At 42.8% G+C, this 26,314-nt stretch overlaps 1 protein-coding gene across 2 annotated transcripts; it reads left to right on the top strand.

Annotated features, from left to right (window-relative positions):
* The first annotated feature begins 624 nt into the window (after window positions 1–624).
* Window positions 625–25,772, top strand: dbndd1 (dysbindin domain containing 1). Of its 2 annotated transcripts, none has more exons than XM_081605210.1 (4): window positions 625–1,207; window positions 12,463–12,606; window positions 18,490–18,627; window positions 24,482–25,772. In XM_081605210.1, exons 1-4 carry the CDS (start codon window positions 1,177–1,179, stop codon window positions 24,661–24,663), a joined length of 495 nt encoding a protein of 164 aa, XP_081461336.1. In that variant the 5' UTR covers window positions 625–1,176; the 3' UTR covers window positions 24,664–25,772. The 2 variants fall into 2 exon arrangements, with proteins under 2 accessions (XP_081461336.1, XP_008404154.1); XM_008405932.3 differs by having other exon boundaries at window positions 680–1,207; window positions 24,509–25,772.
* Window positions 25,773–26,314: the final 542 nt, after the last annotated feature.

Raw genomic sequence — 26,314 nt, 5'->3', positions numbered from 1 at the left:
TGTCCAGTTAATGTGCAGACAAAACAGTGGCTTTTTTTTTTATCCCTGAATTTTTTTAGAGATCAAAGTAAAAGCGATCTAGCAAACAGAAATATTTAAATTTAAATTTGATCAGGTTGAACTTTAGTTTTAAAAAAAGAAAAGAAATAAAAACGTAAATAAAGAGTGGAAAAAAAAGGCTGGCTCATTGGAAGGAAATTATACATTAGCATTGCATGTCTGTTTTATACTTGAGATAAAATCTAACTTTTCACTTCTGAGTTTTACAAAAAAAGAATACATAAAATATTTGTGCTGTCTGTTTTCCTGATTTCTTTCTTTAGAACCAAAAAGCTCTCTCAAACACTGTTTTCTTTCTAAATAAAAAATAGTCTTCCGACAACGTGACATTACCTCATTTTTCCAGTAGAGGGCGAGCTGCACCAGCTTATTTTACTGGGAAGAGGGAGGCTCCATTTCCTTCTTATCTAAAGGTATGGCAATCTCTTTTTTTCCTCTAATAAACTGTCTTTGTTGGAGTGAACCGATCTTCCCTGCCATTCAGACACCACGCCTTAATTTTCAATATTTCACACTAATTGACCCAACTGGGTTTATGTCCCATTCATGGATGTGTCCTCCCTAGTATTCCTCCCACCAGCTTTCCATCTCCAGTGGTCCACTGCCCTCCCTGACTCCCCCACTCTCTCTTGCAGTCTGGGCAGCCGGCCAGCCCAGCCCTCCCCATTTTTCTCTTTCTCTCTCCTCTTTGCTCTGGATCTCTCTCTCTGTTTTCTGCATACACCGAGCCAAGCCTCACAATGCTGCGTTTACCAAAGCAAGTGGCTGATAAATTTGCTGTGATGTCGCCGTTGCCAGACCTCCCTGTCTGCTCTGTAGTCTTCACATGGCTCTGATGGCAGAGCGGGACAGGTGGACTGAGCTGGAGGAGGAACTCCACATCTCCTGTTTGGGACAATTTGCACAGCAGTAGAGAGAGAGGGGGGGAAAAAAACAGAAAAAGGGTGGAACAGAGCCAGTTCAGAGCTTAGGTCTCGCTGTGTCCGCCCACCTCCACCACCCCCCTCTTTACTCTCTCCTATGCACACTCACTCGCATACATTCCCCTTCCCCATTTGTGTCCTCCACTCTCCAATGCTGGTGTGGTGAGCAGCAGAACCCTCTCGGCTGAGCTGCATGGAGGCACAGGGAGGGGCAGGGAGCCCAGGTAAGAGCCATTTTCCTGTCCTTTCTTTTTAATGCCACAGCTGGGAACAGGGCTGAAGCAGAATCCTGTCCTGCTTCAGGAGGCTTGTGCTAAAAATAATGCCTTTTTGTTCCCTTTTTTTTTTTTTTTTTCAATAGACTGTGTGAATTTCTCTGCTTTTGGTCTCCGATCTTAAGCAACTCTTGAAGAGTTCATTAATAATATATTTGGTTAAATGCAGCACCAAAGCACTACTTATCATTGTTCTTTTACAAGGAATGTAGTAAAGGAGGGTTGATTGTTTTTTTCTTCCCATTCACACAGTTTAATCTGCTGTTCCTTTTAAATCAGCTCACAGGAGGTCAACCGTGCAAAGGCTGGACTGCTGAAATACAAATTGTGGAACAATAGTGTGGCCTTTGTTGTAAAAGCCACCCAGAAAAGCCTGTGCTACGGTGGCACTGAGGAGGGCTTTATTACGGCTGCTGGACAGAATCATAATTGAAAGTGATGACATTACAACTGCATTTTGTGTTTAGCACTGGTATGCTATAGATAACACAGGAGCCCTCAGCGACACGCCCATTAAGCTGTGATGAATAAAAAGGGGGTGTTCAGTTTATTGAAATTTTTTTTGGGGGTGGGGGGGATAGATAAGACATGAAGACAAAACAATTGTTTTTAACAGCTGAACATTATTGCTCTATAAATCATTCAGGATTACCTGAAATGAATTGCACATATTCTTCAGTTCTGACAGATAAACTAAAATCATGAAAACACCCTGTGCTTTGCATTTTACAAACACAAACATCTGCACAAGTTTCACACAAACATCTGCACAAGTTTCATAATCGAACAAGAATTCAGTTAAAAGTGAGCGGCTGCAGCCACTTTATTACTTGCTGAGGCAATTGGTAAGTGTGGTTTGTACACGGGTTCAAATGGAGCATTATCCATTCAGGTCCAGCTGCTGAGAGGAGTCAGTGTTACAAAGTAATAATTGTTATGAGATCCATAAGCCACCAGCTAAATTACAGAGCTGATGTCATGGAAGTTTTCAATATCGAAACAGTTATAAATTATTTATAAAAAGTTGTCCTTAAATAAACACCCCACAGATATAAAAGAAAAATGGCAACAACAGCACAAAAAAAACACCTAAATGTGACTGAAAAACAAATCAGAACTGAAATAATTTATAACAATCCCAATTTATGACATGAGTGGACACTTGCTGCTAAATCAACCAGGTTTTAAATTATATTTACCGTTCTCTGATTTTAGTTACGCAGAGGTGGAGACGTGACTTCATTTCAAACACTTAAATTCATACACACTTTCAAAACTAACACTTTCTCTACTCTTGAATTTTAGCATCTCTGTTTTTCCCAGTTATCCCAGTCATGCAGTACCAGTGCAAAAGTCTAAGACATTGTTAAAATGCGATTCAAAATTATGGGACCTGTGACTGTTCCTTGTGGAATTCCTATTTCAATTTTGGAATATTTAATGTGATCAATTAGAAAACACTGTTTTCTAATTATATCCAATTATATTTGGATATAATTCAAACCATGACAGTGGCTTTTCAGACTGATTGTGTCTTGAGTGATTTGAGATTAAGACATTGTGATATTAAGATATTGTGTTAAATGCCTTCCTCATAGTATGCTGTAGCATTTCCTTTGGCAAGTAGCTGTTAGTCTCTAAAGGATGTCTACCACCAGTGTTTTCATGCTAAAGCAAAATGTGTCCTTAAAGGGTAAAATAAAAGTCAGTAAAATAACACATTTCATGCAGGTTTAGTGTATATCAGCTATCAGGTAATCTCAGGTCATTTGTATTTAATTATTGCTCGTTTGTGTTGTCATTGAGTACCGTGGGTAAACTTGGATCATTTGCCTTATATGCCTATTAATCATTGGAGGAAAACCTTTCCTTTGTCATCAGTTCTACCCAGATTATCTGTTGTTGGATTGTTAAGGAGCGCACCACGTGTTTGCAAACCCGACCAATTTCTAATTGCTGGCTGACTGACATGAAACAAGAAAACAATCCATATGAACAACAGAAATTATTTTTGAAAGTCTTCATGGCTGTAAACCAACTCAGTTTGGCAGGAGATGTTGACTGAAAACATAAAATCACCTACAGCATGAAGTTTGTGTATAAATAAACACAGAATACAGAAGAAACATTGACAGCATCCTGAGGGGTTCATTAATTTGTCCCTCTTGTCCTGCAGTAATTGATTGTTAATTCAAGGTCAAATTCAATCTGACCCCAGATAATAATCTCATTCTAGAGACCATTGTTATACTCCTATCTATTCGTCTTCCTTCACATGTCCTGGGTTAGCGTCTGCACAGACAGTTGCAGCAGACCGGCGCAGTCAGAGGATATATTTGACGGCCAGCCTTGTTTTTATGTGTAAGCCACTGGTACAATTGACCCGAGCTTCTTCAGCAGGTGGTTGCTTGATCAGGCCAGCTGGGTATACTGGGATGTCTGGAAAGGCTCTTTTTGTCTGTTGCCATTTTTACATTCTGACTGAAGTCCAGAATCATCTTTCGCCAAAACCACAGATGCAAAAAGAAAAAAAGAAAGAAGGAAAACTCTGTGGGAACTTTAACATGACACGCATTCTGAGCATTAGACATAGATAACCGTAAACATCTTTCATTTTAAAACTGTTTTTACGTTCAAGTTCAGCTTTTGTGGACACAAGGCTGAACAGAGTCACTGCTGTAGAAACTGAAGCTCCATCCTGCCGTCCAAATATTGAGTAAACATTTCATTACGACTACAGAGGTTAAACTGAGATCTTTCAAGGCGCAGCTCTTCAGGGGGGGAAACAAATCAATGCCCAACGATTGCCGTTGCTTCTCAAAGGCATATCGCAGCGTGTCCGTCTTCCCCCCTCGCTCTGCTGCATTCAGCCGTCTTTGTTCCAGAAATTTAACAATCTTTGAGCATATATTGCACGGAGAAATGGTGGCCGCCATCTGCTGAGACCCATCTGCTGCACTCCCACACTGCACTGCAATAGTTGTTCAGGTCTGATCGCTTCTCCTTGATAGCTGAAGATTTTTCATATCATTGTGTAGTTTGTAGTTGCTCGACCCACCGTCAACTCTCTTGTATTTCAGGGAAATGTGCAGCACTTTTCATGCACCCGTGCTTTTCTTTGCCCAGACTTTGTTTTCAGCTGTGTATTTGAGGCCTTAACCCTGATCAAGCAGAACCTCGGTGGAGCATTAACTCCTAAATGTGAAAATGTGCTATTATAAATGTGTTCTGTTTAGCGACTTTAGAGGTGAAGAGGATGATAGTTTTCTACTCCACCCTTAAAACACAAACGCATCAGCTGGAAGAACGTGACTGCATGGCGATGAATGTCACGTCTGAAAGTGAAACGAAACGTAACATGAATGCTTAAAATTCTTTCACGTTATGGAAGAATGCTTTCCTAAACTTCCTCATTTTGTTTGGACGATGCCGGTCCGGGCGGTTTGATCTAAAATCTAATCGAGTGTCATATGCTGAGATCAGATTAACACAAGGACGACACATTATGACTCACATAGTTTTTTGTTTTCAGTGATCTCACAAGGTTTGTTGACTGACGCTCTGTAAAATAAAACCTCTTCTATTAGAATAAAAGAGTGTCTTCTTTATCTTCACCAGTTCAGCCCACCATACTTAACGTGTAAAATAACAGAGAAGGTGTTGAGAAACTATAGCGTTGAAAGGGAAGTGATCACACTTTGCCTCTGCATTTGTCTGTTCATTTCTATTCCGTTTTGCACTAATGCACATTCATCTCTGCTGTTAAATGTTCCTATAGATCACAGTGCTTGTGTGATTTGGGTTCTTGTTGAAACACTTAGTTTTATCATCGATCCTTCTGTCTTTCCAAGAGCATTTCCATCGCAGGACTTTTTCTTCCCCAAGGGTTTAGGAGCCATTAAGACAATTATGTTTCTTTCTTGTAAAAACAGAAAAAACCAACCGTTTGGTTTTTCCTAAAAGGCTTAGAGATGGGAATGTTGTCCTGGTTATGTCTAAAACTGCGATTTTTAAATTCTGCTTAATTAAGGCGTAAAATGAGAAGTTTAACATTTTTTTAACACAGGAATCAGCACATTGACAGCAATGGCTGCAGGGGTAGAAAGAAAGGAACATTTTCCTCATCAACAATTATTCTGATCTTTGATCACGAGAACAGAGGAGGGAATCAGAGAAATGAAATCTCAGTTTTGTCATGTCGGTTTTAAGGTTGCGAACCCACATGCAAGAACACAGTCAGACAGAGCGAGTCAGAAACAATAATGTTTATTGAAGGATCAGGGAGCTGGTGGCGAAGCCGAATCGGCGGACCGGTTCTTCTACTGCCAACGGGAAAAAGCAGGGTTAGCGAGAACTCAGCGGAGTTTCTCCAGGAAATGACTGAGGTGAGCTTACTTGGCGTGGAGGTATTAGGGGCGAAGCGGAGCGCGAGCCGAGTGTCCGTTGACGAGCGATGCTTAGCTCTGATGTCGGGCACGGCCTGGAGCCTGATCCGTCCAGGCGGTCCTCCGGGAAGTTCGGGCGTGGGCCTCCTGGCCCGTAGCGTCCCGAAGGGGAAATCCCGGGGAGGGATCGACGAGGGGAGATCACGCACACACACACAGGGAGTGGCGTCTGACCGGGAACACCGGCAGCGTCGGGAAATCACACAGGAGGGAGGTGATCCACAGCGGGGAGACAGACTTACACGAATGCGGGGGCAGCTGGTTTCCGGGAAACAACTAGAAGACGGCGGGAGAATCTGGCGAGGGAGACAACAAGGGTTAGACGAGAGTAATCACAGAAGGCCTCTTTCTGGAACGCTGGTTACCGTGGTAGGCAAACACTCAGGCGGTGAGACGGAGTGTAGCTGCTGCTTATATCGCAGGTCCACGCCCTCTAAACCAGCTGCAGGTGTGTGTCCGGGTTGAACCAGGACACTTCTCAGGGGTGGAGCATGGGTGACATCTGCTGGATGTCTTGAGAAGTGGTGGTTCCAGGGACAGGTGGAAATAAAACTAAGGAAAACAAACTAAGAAACTAGGAAAAGGGGAGGACAAACAGACCCTGACAGTACCCCCCCCTCAACGGACGCCACCTGGCGGCCGAACAGAGGACGGGGTCTGGGAGTCCCTAAAGTCTCTAATAAGGGAGGGGTCTAAAATGAATGATCCCGGAACCCAGGAACGTTCCTCAGGACCATAACCCTCCCAGTCGACAAGGAACTGGTGACCCCGACCTCGTCGCCGAGTGGCGACAATCCGGCGGACGGAGAAGGCCGGATGGCCATCGATGACCCGGGCGGGTGGAGGGGGTTCGGCCGGAGGGCAAAGTTCACTGGAGAGCACTGGCTTAATTTGGGAAACGTGGAAGGTTGGGTGGACACGCAGAGACGGGGGAAGGCGGAGGCGTACAGCTGAGGGGCTAATGACTGCCAGCACTTCAAAGGGGCCAATGAACCTTGGAGACAACTTTCTAGACATAGACTTGAGGGGAATGTTGTGTGTGGACAACCATACCTTTTGTCCCACTATATAAGCAGGTGCAGGGGTTCTACGACGGTCAGCCAGGCGTTTATTGGTAGCGGAGGTGTTGTTGAGGGCAGTGATAGTGTCCTTCCAAATCTTATGGCTTCGTCGGATGTGGTGTTGTACCGACGTGATCGAGAGGTTCTCCTCGTCAGAGGGGAGGAGTGGTGGTTGGTAACCCAGGACCACTTCAAACGGAGAGAGACCTGTGGCTGCAGAAATGTGGCTGTTATGTGCATACTCGACCCATGGGAGGTATTGGGCCCAATCGTTGGGGTTCGTGGAGGTCAGGCATCGCAGAGTCGTCTCTAGCTCTTGGTTCATACGTTCTGTCTGGCCATTGGTTTGTGGATGGTAGCCAGAAGTGAGGGATACCTTAGCCCCCAGAGCCGAGCAGAACTGACGCCAGACCTGTGATATGAACTGGGGGCCGCGATCCGAGAGGATTTCCTGCGGGATGCCATGTAGTTTAAAGACATGTTTAATTAATAACAGGGCAGTCTGGGCAGCCGTGGGCAGCTTACGTAGGGGAACAAGGTGACATGCCTTGGAGAAACGGTCGACGATGGTGAGGATGGTGGTCATACCTTTACTGGTTGGGAGTCCGGTAACGAAATCTATGGCCACGTGGGACCAAGGGCGCTTAGGTATGGGTAGTGGTTGTAGGAGTCCTGCGGGGGGTTGATTGGATGACTTGTTCCGGGCACAGATTGGGCAGGCTGAAACAAACTCCTTGACATCCTTGTGTACGGAGGCCCACCAAAACCGTCTGTTTATTAGCCCAATCGTGCGGCTAACGCCGGGGTGACCTGAGAACTTAGAATTGTGTATCCACTGGAGAAAACGGGATCGGACAGAGGACGGAACATACACCTTACCCGGTGGGCAGGACTCTGGGGCTGGTTCTGTTTGCTGAGCTTGATGGACGATGTCTTCGATCTCCAGGTGACCATTCCCACGGTGCAACTGGGAGGCAGGATGGGAGCTGGGACCACCTCAGCGTCATCTGGGGAATAGACTCGAGATAGAGCATCGGGTTTAACATTCCTTGAACCTGGGCGAAATGTGATAGATAGGTTAAATCGAGAAAAGAACAGAGACCAACGAGACTGGCGGGGATTGGATTTCTTGGCTGCTTGCAAGTATGTCAGGTTCTTGTGATCGGTCCAGACCAGTACGGGGTGTTCGGCGCCCTCCAGCCAGTGGCGCCACTCCTCCAAGGCGAGTTTAATCGCGAGAAGCTCTCTGTCGCCCACGTCATAATTCCTCTCAGCTGGTGAGAGTCTACGGGAAAAGAAGGCGCATGGATGGAGCTTATGGTCGTGGGTAGACATCTGGGAAAGAACCGCGCCGACCCCGGTGTCGGAGGCGTCAACTTCCAGAATGAATTGCTTCTTGGGGTCAGGCTGGACCAGAATGGGAGCGTGTGCAAACCGGGACTTGAGCTCCTCGAAGGCGGCCTCCGCTTGAGGGGTCCAGACGTATTCTCTCTTGCTGGAAGTGAGAGCGGTGAGGGGTGAAGCAGTCTGACTGTAATTGCGTATGAACCTCCTGTAGAAGTTTGCAAACCCCAAAAAGCGCTGTAGTTGTTTGCGGTTTTCGGGTTTAGGCCAGTCGAGTACTGCCTTGATCTTGTCCTCGGATGCTCTAACCTGTCCCCTTTCGAGGATGTACCCTAGGAAGGTTACTGAAGGGCGGTGAAACTCACACTTTTCCGCTTTTACATACAGCTTATTCTCCAGAAGGCGTTGGAGAACCAGACGGACATGTTGTTTGTGCTCCGCGAGGGATTTGGAATATATCAGGATATCATCCAGGTAGACGAACACAAAGACATTGATGAGATCCCTCAGGACGTCGTTCACCAGGGCCTGGAAGAAAGCAGGTGCGTTAGACAACCCAAACGGCATGACCAAATATTCATAGTGGCCCATGGGGGTTTTAAACGCCGTCTTCCACTCATCACCCTCCCTTATGCGAAGGAGGTGGTAAGCGTTCCTGAGATCTAGTTTTGTGAATATGGTTGCTTCTTGGACGGGCTCAAAGGCTGAGGATAATAATGGCAACGGGTACTTATTCTTGATGGTGATCTGGTTGAGTCCACGGTAGTCAATACAGGGCCGGAGAGAGCCATCCTTTTTCCCCACGAAGAAGAACCCTGCTCCGAGGGGAGAGGATGAGGTGCGGATAATCCCTGCAGCTAGAGACTTGTTTATGTACTCCTCCATGGTTTGCCTTTCTGCTCTAGAAATGTTATATAGCTTACTGTTGGGTAATGGGGCGCCAGGCAGTAGATCGATGGCACAGTCATACGGTCTGTGGGGTGGCAGAGACAGGGCTTTGTCCTTACTGAAAACAGGAGCTAGATCATGGTACTCACGGGGAATGGAGGAGACGTCAGATGGGTCGATCTCAGCTGGCTCTGTAGGCGTAGTGACGACTGGAAAGGCGGAATGAAGGCAGGTACTGTGACACTTTGTGGACCACGACTCAATCTTGGTCTCGGCCCAGTCTATGTGCGGGTTGTGCTTGTATAACCAGTCGAAACCAAGGATGATGGAGGCACTGGCGGCAGGAAACACGAGGAAAGTAATCTCTTCTGTGTGATTACCTGAAGTGAGTAGACGCACTGGCTTGGTTTGATGGGTGATCTGTGGCAGGTTCCCTCCGTCGAGGGCTGATACCCGGAGAGGAACTGGAAGCGGCTCGATTTCAATAGACAGTTGCTCGACGATGTCTGAATTAATGAGGTTCTGTTCACACCCTGAGTCAATGAGGGCTGATAAAGAATATGGTTCGTTAATGATTATGGAGACAGGGATGATTAAGCGAGATCTTACTGCTGTAGTCTCCGGCAGTCTCCCCGTCCTTACTGCCGGACCTGCGGGTTTAAACGTATTGGACAGTTAGCGATTACATGATTGGGTTCACCACAGTAAAGGCAAAGCCGGGAGCGCATCCTCCTCTGCCGCTCCTCTGGGGTTAGCTTAGCGTGTCCCAGTTGCATGGGTTCTGGTCCTGTAGATGAGGGAAAGGTGGGTGGAGGTTGGACAGTCGACTGGTTACTGACCTGTGCGGAGCGCGGAAGGGCGGTGCGGCGGGATCGCTCACTCATCCTTGACCGAATCCGGTTGTCTAATCTTATGGCCAAGTTAATAAATTCATCCAGAGACTCTGGTTCATCTAGAGTAGCCAGTTGGTCCTTTATCTGCTCATTTAACCCATGAAAGAATGCGCTTTTAAGCGCAGCAGGGTTCCAGCCTGAAGCAGCGGCCAAGATTCTAAAATCGATGGCAAAGTCTGACACAGTCTTCTGGCCTTGCTTCAATCCGTGTAGTTCACGGGAGGCTGAAGTCTTCTCAGCCTCTTGACAAAACACCTGCTGTAACTCCTTCAAAAACTCGGGGAAGGTACACCCATAGTTAGAGGCTGAAGAAAACCGGGCTTCGGCCCACTCTAGGGCTCGGCCCGTCAACAGGGATAACACGTAGGAAATCTTAGCACTGTCATGCAAAAAACTCTGCGGTGAATGATTAAAGATGATATTGCATTGGAGAATAAACCCCTTGACCTTCCGGACGTCACCTGAAAATTTCTCTGGCGCTGAGGGTCGGACGTCCGAAAACATGGAGCGGGCTGGTGGATCCGGAGCCACTGTCGGGGAAGGTTGAGAGCTGGGAGCCTGCTGAACTGAATTCCGTAGGAAAGTGGTTAATTCTGTTAGTTTATCGTTAGTCTCGGCTTGACGACTAGCTAACTCCCGTAATGCGGAGTCATGTGACTGGACTAGCGCGTGTTGTTCGGACAGCGCCCGTCTGATAGCGTCTGCTGAGGTTCCGAACTGGCCTGAGTGTTCTGTCATGTCGGTTTTAAGGTTGCGAACCCACATGCAAGAACACAGTCAGACAGAGCGAGTCAGAAACAATAATGTTTATTGAAGGATCAGGGAGCTGGTGGCGAAGCCGAATCGGCGGACCGGTTCTTCTACTGCCAACGGGAAAAAGCAGGGTTAGCGAGAACTCAGCGGAGTTTCTCCAGGAAATGACTGAGGTGAGCTTACTTGGCGTGGAGGTATTAGGGGCGAAGCGGAGCGCGAGCCGAGTGTCCGTTGACGAGCGATGCTTAGCTCTGATGTCGGGCACGGCCTGGAGCCTGATCCGTCCAGGCGGTCCTCCGGGAAGTTCGGGCGTGGGCCTCCTGGCCCGTAGCGTCCCGAAGGGGAAATCCCGGGGAGGGATCGACGAGGGGAGATCACGCACACACACACAGGGAGTGGCGTCTGACCGGGAACACCGGCAGCGTCGGGAAATCACACAGGAGGGAGGTGATCCACAGCGGGGAGACAGACTTACACGAATGCGGGGGCAGCTGGTTTCCGGGAAACAACTAGAAGACGGCGGGAGAATCTGGCGAGGGAGACAACAAGGGTTAGACGAGAGTAATCACAGAAGGCCTCTTTCTGGAACGCTGGTTACCGTGGTAGGCAAACACTCAGGCGGTGAGACGGAGTGTAGCTGCTGCTTATATCGCAGGTCCACGCCCTCTAAACCAGCTGCAGGTGTGTGTCCGGGTTGAACCAGGACACTTCTCAGGGGTGGAGCATGGGTGACATCTGCTGGATGTCTTGAGAAGTGGTGGTTCCAGGGACAGGTGGAAATAAAACTAAGGAAAACAAACTAAGAAACTAGGAAAAGGGGAGGACAAACAGACCCTGACAAGTTTGAGTATTCAGTTTCAAAGCTCAACACTGAGTGGCTCAGTGTGTGTCTTCACCTCATTGTTGTACTTTCTGCATCGTGTGTCTGTGCACTGCTGTGTCAGATAGAGCTGCCATTTCACTACACAACACGAAGAAATGTTGCTTTTTTATGACATCGCTTACCAGCAAGCCTGAAACTTTAAGGACTTTGGACCAAAGTGGAAAGGCAAACACTTATCAGCAGGGTCATGATCACTGGGTTTCTTTAAATAAAATTAAAAACAAAAGTTCATATTGGAAAAACCATTTAAAGGCTCTAAAAAGAAAGATGCCCACGTCTTTTTTCAAACATGTTAACGCTTCAAGCATAAGTTAATATGAGCCGCGGATTAAACCTGCAATTCTGATTCATAACCTTGACTAGAAGTTGTAAGTATGAAAAATCAATCATATAAGCAAATTTAACAAAAATGATTGACGAACACAGATGTTTTTCAGTACAGAATATGTCTAACAGAGTAATACACAAACTTGAAAAGCATTTTTAAAAGTTTTCTAAGTCTTGATAAATATGGAAAACTAAAACAGAGTATGAAGCATTTTTTTATTCTCTATGAATGTCTGAATGTATCCATCTTTCTATCTTGGTCCTCTGTTTTAATGTTCTACCTTTTTTCCCTCCACCCTACCTTTCCTGCCTTCCTACCTTATTTCAAGTCATTCATCTCATTGCCACTTTTCTTAGGCGCTTTTATTCCTCTGCTATCATTCGGTCCCTTCTGCCTGGAGACAATCTGTGTCAAGCTGACACTCTGTTCTGAGATTCAGAACACTTTTGTTCCTGATTTTTAAATGGAGATCAAACATAAAATAAAACAAAAATCAAATTCCCTAAAATGTTTTTTGTTTTTTTTATGACAAAAATCCTTGGATCAATAACTTTTTTCCTCCGCTCCCTTTCTTTCTTTCTTTCTGTTTCTGGGAACATGTGACGATAGAGCCCAACAAAGACATCCAGAAGCTGCTGAAGCCGTCCAGCTCAGGGGATTTATCCAAGGAGCTGTTCCAGCACCCGTCAGGGGAGGCAGAGGGCAGCCTGTCGGGCCACACTGCCAGCCTGCTGCACATCAGCGAGAAGAGACGTAAGTGTAAAAAAATAAAATAAAAATGGGTAAAGACAAGGAGATATGAGCCTATGAAACATTTGAGAATATTGCTTCACTAGAAAGGAACCCTTTGAACTTTTAAAAGTGAAACTTTCTGACAGATTAGCTGCCACACTTCTCAAGAAAAACAAAACAAAACAACGAAAGGCACTTTCATTGTTAATGACGATAAAAAAAAAAACTGTTGATTTAGATCACATCTAGCATGAGCTAATTCTAAATTTTTAACCCATCTTAACCGTCTCTGTCTCCTTTAAGTATTCTGCTCCACCAGACTGCTGTGACACAGTTTCATCTGAAAGGACTCATTGTGTCGCACAGAGGCTCGTGTATATGTGCCACCAAACCTCACGGCCGCTGAAGCACAGCAACTGACAATGTAGAAGCGACATAAATGACAACAAGGCCACTTTTATCTGCTTCACTAACTAAACAGGTCTCTGGGATTGAAAGTGACACATTAACCAGCCTTGGTACCTGGCAGGTCAGATAATATGCTGAGACGGGAGAGAGAAATCAGTGAGAGGAGGATGCTTCAGGAAAAAAACCACCAGAATTTTGGTTTAAGTCCAAGGTATTAATAATACTATCTTAAATAACATAAATTATCTTAACAAGATCTAATTAAAACTTTAAATTAAGCAAAAGATGATCAACATGTTTCATGCTTAATGTGTCTGAGATGCTTGGGGTTGTTGAGGTTTTTTTCTGATTAATATAGAAATTGCTCCAGTACAAAACAGAAGAGATGATAAGATTTCCTGTTTTTAAAGAAAAGGTAATAATGGTTCCTGAGATTTTTGCGTTATTTATTTTTGGGCCCAAACTGTCGAAGTTTTCAAAACAAGGACATTGAAATCCAAGAAGAAACAAAATTGTTGTTATTTACGGTGACAATTAAATAATACAATGTTACATTTAAAGAAAGCCATTGTTTTTTATCCATGGACCCTTAAGACAAAAGCTAATTAGCAGCTAATTGCACATATAATAGTGCTAACCAAATGGGATTAGCTTAAGTGGACTGCGAAACAGAAATACCAGTTGTAGCTTCCTAACTGAACTTTTTAAACAGCTTTACCTTCCTACGAATGATGGGTGGCATTTATTTAATTTCCAAACTCTACACATGAAACTGGAAGCATTTCCTAATAGCCAAATTTGTCTTCCATTAAACCGAGGCAAAGTACGGTATCGCTCTTTCAGCTAGTTGAATGCTTTCAATTGTCAGAACTCTGTGGTACATTTCTTTCAGTTTTGAAACCAATTTTACTTTAAAAAAAATTTATATTCATTGAGATCAAAGTGACCCACGTCTAAGTATAAGTAATATTGAGCTAAACTCCACTCTGTTACAGTTTTTTTTGGCTTGTAAAATACTTTCATATCTTCAAATCGAAACCATACCTGTATGTACCACCACAAATTTACATAAACTATAGGAAGTTTTAATTGCCTAGACTCTAAAACGCAGAACCTCTGTCTGCCTTAAGGAAGACTAACTCAATTCATTGAATTCTTGGAGAGGCTGAAAGGACAAAGGTTTGGACCTTTTTTCTGATAAATGCAGCTAAAAATTATTTGACCAGTCGCGGTGGAATTTAGATCATTAAACTTTCAACCCTAGACATTTAGAGTGGTCAGAAAATATAGTTTGGTGTGTAAAATAATGTGTGGTGCACGGACACCATGACAAAGGTGCAGCAGCGCATCCTTCATCTGAGTACATGAAGGAGAACTGCTGATAACAGACAAATCAGCAACATGTAAAAAATCAACAGTATAGAAATTCATGACAAAGGTTGATATTTCAGAAAATGTACATCATTTCTTACATTTTGACAGAATAAATGTTTTTTTTCCATCCATCCATCCATTTTCTTCCGCTTATCCGGGGTCGGGTCGCGGGGGCAGCAGCTTCAGAAGGGAGGCCCAGACTTCCCTCTCCCCAGCCACTTCTTCCAGCTCCTCCGGGGGAATCCCAAGGCGTTCCCAGGCCAGCCGAGAGACGTAATCCCTCCAGCGTGTCCTGGGTCTTCCCCGAGGCCTCCTCCCGGTGGGACGTGCCCGGAACACCTCACCAGGGAGGCGTCCAGGAGGCATCCTGACCAGATGCCCGAGCCACCTCAACTGGCTCCTCTCGACGTGGAGGAGCAGCGGCTCTACTCTGAGTCCCTCCCGGATGACCGAGCTTCTCACCCTATCTCTAAGGGAGAGCCCAGCCACCCTGCGGAGGAAACCCATTTCGGCCGCTTGTACCCGTGATCTCGTTCTTTCGGTCATGACCCAAAGCTCATGACCATAGATGAGGGTGGGAACGTAGATTGACCGGTAAATCGAGAGCTTCGCTTTTTGGCTCAGCTCTCTCTTCACCACGACGGACCGGTACAGCGCCCGCTTCACGGCAGACGCTGCCCCAATCCGCCTGTCGATCTCCCGTTCCCTTCTTCCCTCATTCGTGAACAAGATCCCCAGATACTTAAACTCCTCCACTTGAGGCAATTGAGTTCTGCGTTTTAGAGTCTAGGCAATTAAAACTTCCTATAGTTTATGTAAATTTGTGGTGGTACATACAGGTATGTTTTTTTTAAATATGCCAACACATATGGCAAGATGAGAAACATAAAGCAGCAAGAAATAAATCAATAACAGAAACACTCAACTAAAGTAATGTGTGAAATCTTTTTGTTATATACCAGCAGAAAAAAATATTATCTAAACCCTGCATTCTTTTTTTTAAAGACTCAACCCCTGTCTATTAGTTGTCTGTCCTGCTCTTTTCATTGAATTGTGAAGTCAAATCCATCATTTTGCATGCAGAGTGAGATTCATTTACATGTGCTTTAGGCAACAAAAAAAATCCTTCTAGTTTTTTCGTCTTCAGCTAAGGCGTGTCTCAGCAGGATTTAGCAGTCCTCCCCACTCATGTCTCAGAGGCTCTCTGATCATCTTTTGAGATGAGGCAGTTGTTTCAGTGCCTGCCTGGGAGTGAAATCACACTGATCAATAATTTAAGAAGCGAGAGGGCATGGAGGATGCAAAAAAACATGAGGAGAAAAAAAAAAAACGCCAGAAAAGGAAGCATAGCTGATTGGGAATTATGTTGCAACAATAAGGAACATTTTTACCACATTATCGTTTATATTCATGTCTTTTTTTCCCTCCTCCGTTTTTGTTTTGCATTTATCATCTCTCCTGTAGCTTCGACTCTCCCTACTTTCCCCCATCATCCTTCCTCTCCCGCTTTTCTTTTCATCTCCTCCCCCACAATTCTCTTCATGTTGCATTGCCTCTAGTTTCTACTTACCTCCGAAAAAAGATGCTCATAAAGGTAACTGCTAACAAGCCTCTTTCAGTGAACTAAATGAAAAATGTATTCCTTGAAATACTCAGACATAATTGGAAATGATCAAATCTGTCTATTATCTATATTCTCTCAGTTTTACAGCCTCCTTGTTTCAATCCCACAAGTCTCCCGCCACACCCTGTGTTGAATGTTCTTAATATATTTGACAAATTACTCATTGCTACTATTTCAGCATGATGGATACTCCTCTATAAATCAATATTGGGTCTGTTTGGAGTAGGATGGAGAAAATGAGGTACAGCAGACAAAGAAAGCAGCAGGAGATTTGGCTCTGCCTCTTCAACATGAAGCAGCCTTGGAAGCGGCATGCAGACGGGATAATAGCAGTTTTCAGCCTGCCATTCTCCTTTTGTTCTCCACTCAACGTCTGACCCGAGAGCTTTGCTTTAGACTTTGCAGGGTAAACTGTTGTCAACTCATTTATGAGGAAATCACACGTTCATCTGCTTCTGTTTCACATCTAGATTTAGGCTTAAAAAAAAACAACATATGTTGTTAAAATGTCATGTTCTTGAGACGTCAAATCATGAGACAATAAAAAATAATTTTAAAAGTGTATTCTTATGAAGTTTAAAAACATGTAATGAAATAAAAGGTGCAATAACCTGAGTGCATAAGTACTTTTTAAATCGGTTTCAACAGTCAGGTTCTTGAGTTAATGCCTGCCATTAGTTAGGAAAACTAATTAAATATAGTAGAGTTCCTTCCAGTCAGATATTCCTGACATTTGCACATTTCCATCCTTCTACTACAGCCACAGTTTGAAGAGATGTCATAAACTGGGAAAAAGGATATTATTGTACAAAGGTGTTAGTCTGGAGAGAGTCTAGGGCAAAACAACAGCCGTCAATAAAGGGAGATAACTCAGAACCAGAGAAACATTGGAGGTGCTAGACATTGTTCAAAAAGTCCTAAACATAAAAGATGGAAACTGATCACAGTGGCTGCCAAGAGACTGATAGTAACACTGAAGGTCCTGCGGGAATTTGTGCCGAGTATTGGTACACGTGACAGCAATCTCCTAGTTCCCTAATCTTTGTTGGAAGACTGTTCTTCCGAAGAAAACATCCATATCTGGCTAACACCTTTTAAAGTTGAACTCACAGTGAAATACGGCGGTGGCTGTACTCTGCTCTAAGGTTACTTTTTAATTCTAGGTTAATTTTGCAAAGTAGAGAAACGAAACGAAGGATCGTTCAACTGTTCTGATCCTTTGGTGTTCGGTTTTTGGTTTCCTTTAATGTTTGTGCTTTGATCATTTCCTTTAAAGAGGCAGTATTAAGTATTTTAAAGGAACGTAGTGCCACTCTGTAGCATATTTATGTAACTATATGTTACCTTCAGATGTTGCGCAGTTCCACCAGGTGTTTGCTAATTGTTGCTGGCTAGTCTGAAGGAGTTGAGTGAAGGAGGTGCGAGGAGGGCTGCTTTATGAGGCAGGAGCTTGGTAACTTGCATCGTCGAGGGGAAATAGCCACGCCTTGAAGGTGGTGTCAGGTCAAATCAGCTGCTTTGGACAGCTGAATAGTTGTCTCAGTCGCTTTATCCTTGGGTAAGACCTTTCACCCACCTCGCCTGCTGTGGTGGTCAGATTGCATGGCAGCCTTGCGTCTGTCAGTCTGCCCCAGGGCAGCTGTGGCTACAGTCTAGCTCACCCCCATCGGCATGTGTGTGAATATGTGAATTAGTGGGTGTAGTGCGTAGCGCTTTGGGAGTCCTCTGGACTAGATAAAGCGCATTGGCTCTGCCAACAAAACCTTGCAAAAATAAACTGTTTTGAAGGTGGGCGCACTCACTCAGTCAGGTTATTGCAGCTGTTTAGATGTTTATATCTCTTCCTCCCATAATTTTGCTTCTAGTGGAATTTCACAAGATATATGTGAAAGTAGTACAAGTTTGCCAAGTGATTAATCACTATATCAAAATCTGCCTTTGTATTGCAGTGTGCACACTTTTTGAGCTTCTCACTTTAGCGATGGAGAGAATAGCAAATGCTTTTAGACTCCTGCCGTACTGCGGATACAAATTCTTTGCGCTTCCGATTAAATTTTACCCTTGCCTCAGTGCATTACCCATTCAGCTCCCCTGGATGCCTGGTTGGAGTGCTGAGTCACACACTTTAATGCATGCTACATGTAAATATGACCCTGCTGCGTGCAGCAGCAGAGCGTTTGACCTGCTGAAGAACAAGCGTTGGTAATAAAATGAACAGGTGCAGCGTAGGGGAGAAAAACGATATAGTGGGGTGGTAAAGAAGTGGCTATTTTCATCTCCTTCCAGTCTACAGTCACACACACACACATGCAGGCGTCAAGCTTAAACAAATGCACTCAGTGAACAGCAGTGAGCACTGAAAAAACTGGAAATGTTTAAAAAAAACACAGAAAAAAAAATTCTCGTTCAATAATCTGTAGGAGAAATAATAATGTGCACAACTAACATAATTTTAATCCCTTCCTCCTCACTGAGAGCATGTTGGTTTTTGTCCACAGAACCTCTGAGCAGCGTGTCGTCTCTGGAGGTCCACTTTGACCTGTTGGACCTGACCGAGCTGACAGACATGTCTGACCAAGAACTGGCCGAAGTCTTTGCCGATTCTGATGAGGAAAACCACAGAGAGTCCCCAGCAGGTAAGACCTGTGCCACAGTAAATGCAAAGGAAGGAAGTAAATGAAAGAGATTTACAATTATTGGTTACGTAGCAGTTCTCGCTCTGAAAAGACAAAAACACAACAGTTCAATCGTTCTCCATCCAGGGAAATAAAAAAAAAGAGCTCTATCAGACATAACCCTGTCTGGCACAGTATTCAACGTATGACAAAAAAAACGAGAGAAATGTAAAGAATCGCTAACATTGAATGAGGAATATGGAGTAATGTGTCTGAGTGATCTCACAATAGAGCTGAGCCATTCATTTGCAGATGAGTCTGTGTGTTTCAGCGAGTCACCGAGTTTCAAATGATTATTGCAGCAGGATCCAAAAAACCCTGCTGAGCAATAATGAGCCCAAAGGTCATGTGACCCTCTGCGTCACAGATAGAGCGTTCATATTTGTGGTGAGACTTTTATTTATTTATTTTTTTCACAATTTGTTTCAGAGTGGCTTAAAACTCATTAATTCACTGCAACTTTTCCATAAACTTTTATTGGTGTTTTATGAGCTAGACCAAGACAAATTAGCTTACATTAATGAAGTGCCCGGAAAAAGGTACATGTTCTTTTTAGTTAAAAATCTGAAGAGAGATAATGTTCTCTCTTCATTGGGTTTTAAAAGAACATCTCAAACTTTTGAACATCTCATTGAACATCGTTCAGTCCATCATCTGAAAACTGGAAGACATAACAAGCCTAACAATAAATAGACACTCACTGAAACCTGACAGGCTGGGCAGAGGGAGGGTTAATCAGAGACACAGCCAGGATATCCATGGGAACTCTGAAGGCGAGATTTATGTCTCCGGTGGAAAAATCACTTCACCGGACAACGATTAGCGTAGCCTTCGTGGAAGAGTGGTGACGAGAAAGATTAAAGAAAAAAAGAGGCAAGTGCCTTTTGTCACAAGGGGACAACTCAAACATAAAGAGGGTTGAAAACTAGCACTTCAAACCTCACAGTGAATCGTGGTGGTGGCATGGTGCTGCTGAACCTCTTTCTAAAATGGTTCGCTGTTTTTGATGAAGAAAGAGACAGGTCTGGGCGTACGTCTTTATGGCACATCGGCAGTCAGGGAGATGGGGAAAGCATGAAACACAAATGAAAGCATGAAATACACGTGCAGAAAAGATCAGACTGAACTCTTAGACTTGGTACTGAAATGTGGAAGCAGTGTTTGCTCAGCTCCGGTAAAGTGGCGAAACCAACAGATTTATGTAATCAGTCTCATGGCTCCTGTCTCACATTCACCTCAGAGCTAAAAATACCATTTTTGTTATTTTCTCCTTGAACAATGCAAACACCTTCATCTTCAAGAAATCCACCCTCTCTCTATTCTCTTTCCTGTTTATTACTAAAACTAAAATGTTTTTTATTATTATTATTATTTCAATCTCATTGTACAAAGTGCTGCTGTTTGCAGCACAAAGACACACACAACACTTTTTTAAGTTTGTAAAACAGTGTAGAGTACATTACTGACAGATGTTCTGAGATTTGGGTGTCAGTCTATTAAACGAGTTGAATGCCAGTCTGACTAGGAAACAACAGACAAGATGTGAACAAAAACACTAACACATTTTTATGGTATTACACTTTTTATAGAGCAACGTCATTAATTTGGAGAGTTTCTTGTGAAATCAAAGTAACAGCTGGCATCACTTTCTTCTCCGTTTGCTTTAAATTTTAGTTCTTACTCGTAAGTAACAACTTAGTTCGTTCCAAGACGATGACCAAACGTTTCGGACTGGACATATTGTAGGGAGTTTTGCTATGGAGTTATTGTACCTCTCTGTTATTGCACCAGATGAATTGTGTAGTGAGACTTCACGGCGTTTCAGACAAGATAAACAATCACAAATAAATATCACATCAAAATCTGCACGGATAATTTGTTTTTAGATGAGCAATTCCATCAGGGTGTTTTTTAAATGCAAAACCAGATGTTGTTTTCCACTCATGTGATTCACTATTAAGAGCATAAGAACAATCCGAATTCCAAACATAAAAAAACAACCTACAGTGATGGTATATTGAGCTGAAACCAGATATTTACTGCTGAAACACACACCACCTTTTTTGTTCTTCCTGTTGAACTTTAACTTGGACAAAATGTTTTCTGTTCTAATAAATCCCGATTAGTAAAAGAGTTTCTGTTTGCCAAATGCCAGAAGACTGCAAAATAATAAGTTTACAAACACTTCTTTTAGTATTTGTGACTGATGAAAAACCAGGAACAAGTTTCGCCAGAGGCATTTTGAGATTCTGAAAGTGTGGACGCTAAGCTACATAAACATTTCTACTTTTTTTTTTTTTTTTTTACAGATGAATGTGACACTTTTAGTCAAGTGGAAATTGTATCCAAGGATGATCCAAGCTTTTGGAAGACTACAATGCCATTTCTGAAAAATGGCTGATTTAATTTGATTTTCCAAAGTTATCATAAAAGGAAGTACGTAATGTTCGAGGTATTACATCCTCAGCTTTGCCTCCTGTTGACTCAAGAGTTGTAAAATAACTTGAAGTTTACACATAGTATCATCATCAGAGTTTTTACAGGTTTTGGTGAAAATGTAATCTTACATTTTATAATCCTCTGACCTTGAAGAAAGTCTTAAAAGTTGTCTAAAAACAGCTTTCTTCTTTATTTTTGGCCTTTAGAAGACAGAAGTAATTTTGCTGATCCTAACAGGCCTAAAATAGGAAATGTTTGGTATGATTTAAAATCAGACAGTGAGAAAAAGGTTTTGTATCTTTTAAAACAGAAATAATTTGTGAAACTAAACAAAACATGTGGTGCGTTCACAGAGCTGCGGAGATTTAAAAGCAAGACGCAGCAATGTGCAAGATTAATTCTGTCTGACAGCTGAAATACACGAGTGAATGAAATATCAGTTTTACATTTTGGGAATTGTGAGGTTTCCACTCTAACTCGGATCAGAGAGCGTTAAGCTTTGGCTGCGAGAGAAAATCGCTAAATGGAAAAATAGTGAGGACGTATCAGGGTTGAGACAATGGTTAAAGCGGGGAGAGAAGCTGAAGATGGGTCAGTGAGTTCAAGCTAAATGCAGGCTGTTAAATAATTGATTTTCCCCTTCTGGAAACAAAGCCTGTTTCTTCTCAAGCCATTTAAGCACAACCAGAATGCAAGGAATTCCTTTTTGCACTTTGTCTGCCTGGTCTCAAATCTTGTGTCGGCTGATTTTATTTTCACCTTCCTTTAGGCAAGCAACAGTCTGAATCCCCATTTAGATTTTGTACGTTTGGACGTGTAGTAAAGCATGTTCAGTCTAGAAAGCTCAGAACAAAGAGCAATTAAAGGCTTTAGAATCTGAACAAAAGAATGATGAGGATTTAGTTGGTTTGCTCTTCGTTTGCTCCTCAAATCAGCTTCACGCAACATAAAATTTAGACACACACAGACAAACAACAAGAAATTAAACACAGAAACGTTGCTCCAGGATTTTACTGAAGAGAAGCAGAGAGTACACAGGGGTAAGGGCTTCTTATTGGAGAGTGATAAAATGAAGCAGATGAGCGCTTCATTATGTTTTGGAACATAATGACCAAAACATCTGCCTCTCATTCTACTCTTTAAAATGTAGGAACTACCTCCTTTGGAAACATATGAAACAATCTTCTGATCTCACAATACAACAATTTTGGTCGGGAACCAATGAAGAGAAGCCAAAATTGGAAAAAAACAAAAAAAACATGAGCTCTTCTTTTAGTTTTGATTAGAACTCCTGCTGCAGCATTTCGGATCACCTGACCCATCATCGATGCCACACTCGTCTTTATGCAGTTGCTTAAAATGCAAACAGAAAGGTTACGTCTGATCCCACAAAGTGTACATTTAACAGCTGCTTTCTCTCTTCAGCCATCCAGCTCCGTTCCTCCTTTGGGAGCATGAGTCTGTCTATAAAAGCGGCATTGAATGTAAAAAGGTCAGGTTCCGGCTCAAACTGGCTTGCCTTTAGCACTTATCAAGGCCTTTAATTACTTTCAGATCATTATCAGCAACTGCTAGCCCTAGTTCACAAACTCTGGCTGAGCTGTGCAAGAAAAAAAGAAAACAAATTGTTATTTGCAGAATTTGGGAAGCGCTGATATGGATTTTTAGACATAATTACTTTGGTTTACAGTGATGTAGGGTTTATTACAATGTCTTCAAATGAACAACAAGAGCTGTCGTCATAGGGCTACAAAATTTTATGTAGTTTTATAAGATATACCTTACAAATTAGAGGAAAAATGCAGACATCTTGTGATTCAGTAACACTTAAGTGATTCAGAAACTCACTGACTGAAGCAGAGGAATCTATATTTATAGCACTGTCTGGGAGCTTAGACAAAGTCGGCGCCTGCAAAAGCCAAAGAACAAGGGATGAAAAAGAAACATCTCAACTACTGTAGTTCATAAATATTTTTTTTCCATTTTGTCTTCTCATGTTTTCCTGCAATCTAATTGTCAGGAGAGATTCAAACAGAGCACACAAAACATCCATACGTGCATTACACAGGCAGGATTCAGCTTGCACACGTTGCAGACAATTATTTCGTGAAGTAAATGCACCAGGGAGGTTTCTCTCATGGCACATGTTACTGCGGAGTCCTTGACGCTTCACATGAGGTTGACATCTCATTAAAATCCAGCAGAGAGGCAATCAATCATCCGAGATCAATATTTGTCTTATTCCAACGCCTCTCTTTCTTTTGTCGCCTCTCGGTCTTTAATATACGTCAGGATGCGATGTGTCTCTGGGGAGATATCTGCGCGGAGAACTCGAAGAGACGGGACCCAACATTGGCCTGATGTGTGCAGTGAACAGGAGCTCTACTTCACTCATTTAAGGCTGATCTTGTTATTGACGAAGGTTCAACAGCACCACCAAGCGGCATGAAGGGGCAACGACACCAACGCCTTAAAGTCTGTCCCATGTCTGATGAATGCTATTATCTTTACTCTCTTTTGAGAGATTAATTTGTCTGTTCTATGTGATGGTTAGGTCTCTTTTCTTCAATGAATTTCTGTCACATTTCCAACACAAATATTAATGTGTTTAATTGGAATGGTGTGCCCAAGACTTTGACATAGTAAAGTTTAGACTGTGAAGTGGAAGGGAACTAGTTAAAAGAATCTGGGATTTTTTTAAACCTTTTTTGTGTGTGTGTAAACAAATGGAAATCTGGCTTTTTATATGTATGCAGTGAGTTTTGGGGTTTATATTTAGCTACCAACGTTTTACATTTAGAGATTGAAATTATTGCACATTCTAGTTTGCAAAATAGCTTGAGCTCAGTCAGATTGAATGGCGGTGGGGAATTTGTAATTTTGAAGCTGTTACATATTGACCCTCTCTCATGTTTCAAGTCTTTTCTTCCAGAACTGTCCTGTATTTAGCTGCTGAAGCTAAAGTGTTTATAGTGATGTCTTTTTGTTTGTTTGTTTTTTAATTAGGTAATTAGGTAGATGGTTTGACTGAACTTAAAAACAATAATTGTCCTTCCACTTCATAATGACGTGCTACTTTGCTGGTCAATAAAATTCCTTTAAAAATGCGATTATTTAATCCTGGTTGCAAAGCGACAAAACACTGATCATTTCCTTCAGGTCTTTTTTTTATGGAAGAGGAGTTTTCATAGCATATTGCTACAATTCTGTTTTATACTAAATACTGAAAGAAATAAGCTTTTCTTGAGATACTTTTGCACGGTGCAACATTAAAAACACTGACACTCTTATTTTCATTGCCTTTAAACTGTTTCTGAACAGCCTGATTAATGCGCGTCTATTTCTAAAACCCTCCCGTCTGTTTGGTCTGTTTCAGCTCCAGTAATGTGTTTCTGGTCCTCAGGTTCCCACCAGCCCGTGCTGCCCAGGAGCGGCTACATGCGCTCTCCCTCGTGGACGCGCTGCAGTAAAGTGGAGCTGCCTCGTGAGAGGAAGCATCACAGTGACTCAGACACAGCAGACCCCTTAATGAAGCTGGAGAGAGCGAAGCATCCATAAAGCTCAACCCGAAACGAGCCTGTTGGACAGACACAGTGGTGAAAGCAAGCCACCGAGACGCCTCCATCTGCACGTGAAGCCCCGCAGTGCTGGCGCGTTCAGGCTCAACTCTGGAAACTCGGCTCTCTCTCTAAAGATAATGATGACGTGCAATAATCTCTCTGTCCCCGCTCTCTTCTCGCACTAACTCAAGCAAACCTGTGCAGTCGTCGTGTTTTTTATAGTGGAGGGTTTTTATTGCACTCTGAGCTGCCAGAGGATTTAAATATTGTTGTTTTTTTCTTCTTCTTTTTTTTTTTTTTAGATAGACAGGGTATGAGGTCAACAGAGTATCAGCACCTTTGTCCTTACAGCACCTCAGGGTGGGCCAACATTATGAGATTGGCAGCAAAAGTTAAAGCCACGGTGATGGCAGATCACGAGAGGTTAGATGAAACATAAAACATCTGGGCGCATATTGAGACTTACTGTGTTTCTTATTAATGCGTCAGGGGTTCCTGCTGCCTGTGAAGTTAGCAAAGGTAGCCTTAATAAAGATAGGTGGGGTAATATCTTCATTATTAAAATAAATGTGTGTTGGAATGCAAAAAGCCTGAATAAAAAGTTGCACTTCTTTCTCTAAATTGTATAGCCAGCGCCCCCTGCAGGATAGTAGGTGGTGTAGACAAGTAAAGTCAAGTAAATACACGGACTAGCAGCAACTTGCAATAATTTGTTCCACACTCACATTTCTTTTTGTTTCTTTGCTATAAAATTCCCTCTCTCCAACCTCCAACCCTTAGAAAAACGTGTGGCTGCCAGTCGATGCTGCAGGGATGTAGATGAGCAGAACTTGAAATGAAAATAAATTCAAAGCAAAGGTCATCAATGATTTGTGTGGATGCCAAAAAAAAAAAAAAAACGCAACAAAGTGCCAACATTTGTTTTAATAGTAAAATTAATTCAAGATATTTCTTTACCGTCAGTGAATGAATAACAGATTGCTTGGTTTGTGACATGTTCAAGCTGCCTGTAGGACGAGTGTCAATGACTCTGAATGCTGTGGCACAGTGGATCAAATGTGATGCTAGAAGACGGTTCAGGATTCAATAAAATTGTGGCTCCTTTTATGTTTTGTATCATCATTTTCATGTCCAGCAAACACCTTTCCTTTTTGTTAGAGATTTTATAAATGTAAATGAAAATGTATAAAAATCTGTATCAATGCAAAGAGAAGCCAATTTAAAGTTATTCTGGTGTCTGCAACAGGTTTACCCACAGGATGAATAAAAAAATTAATTAAATACATTTCTATGAAAATAATGTTTTAAGACTGCTGAGACAGAAGATATGCTGGCCTCAGTTTCTGTAAATAACAATTACGGATATGTCATTCATTCTCATTTCTAATTAGAAAAACATTGGAAAAAGTGTTGTATTCAGCAAATTTTGAACAAATGTTATAAACCTATTTGTTCTGCGCAGAAACAGAAAATAATAACATTGAGCTAATGTCATTTACAAACAATACAAAGTCATACAGTGGTTTTGTCTCCATGAATTAAAAGAACTTGTCTCGCTCACACAGATGGTTAAAGAAATATTTGTGTCTAAAACATCTGTCTGACTTTAAAGTTATGGAAAACATCACAGTGAAAACATTTTTTAACAT

Source organism: Poecilia reticulata, chromosome 3 (assembly GCF_904066995.2).
Source record: "Poecilia reticulata chromosome 3, P_reticulata-male-v2, whole genome shotgun sequence".
NCBI classification, from domain to species: Eukaryota; Metazoa; Chordata; class Actinopteri; order Cyprinodontiformes; family Poeciliidae; genus Poecilia; species Poecilia reticulata.
This window is presented reverse-complemented; position numbering and strand designations above follow the sequence as displayed.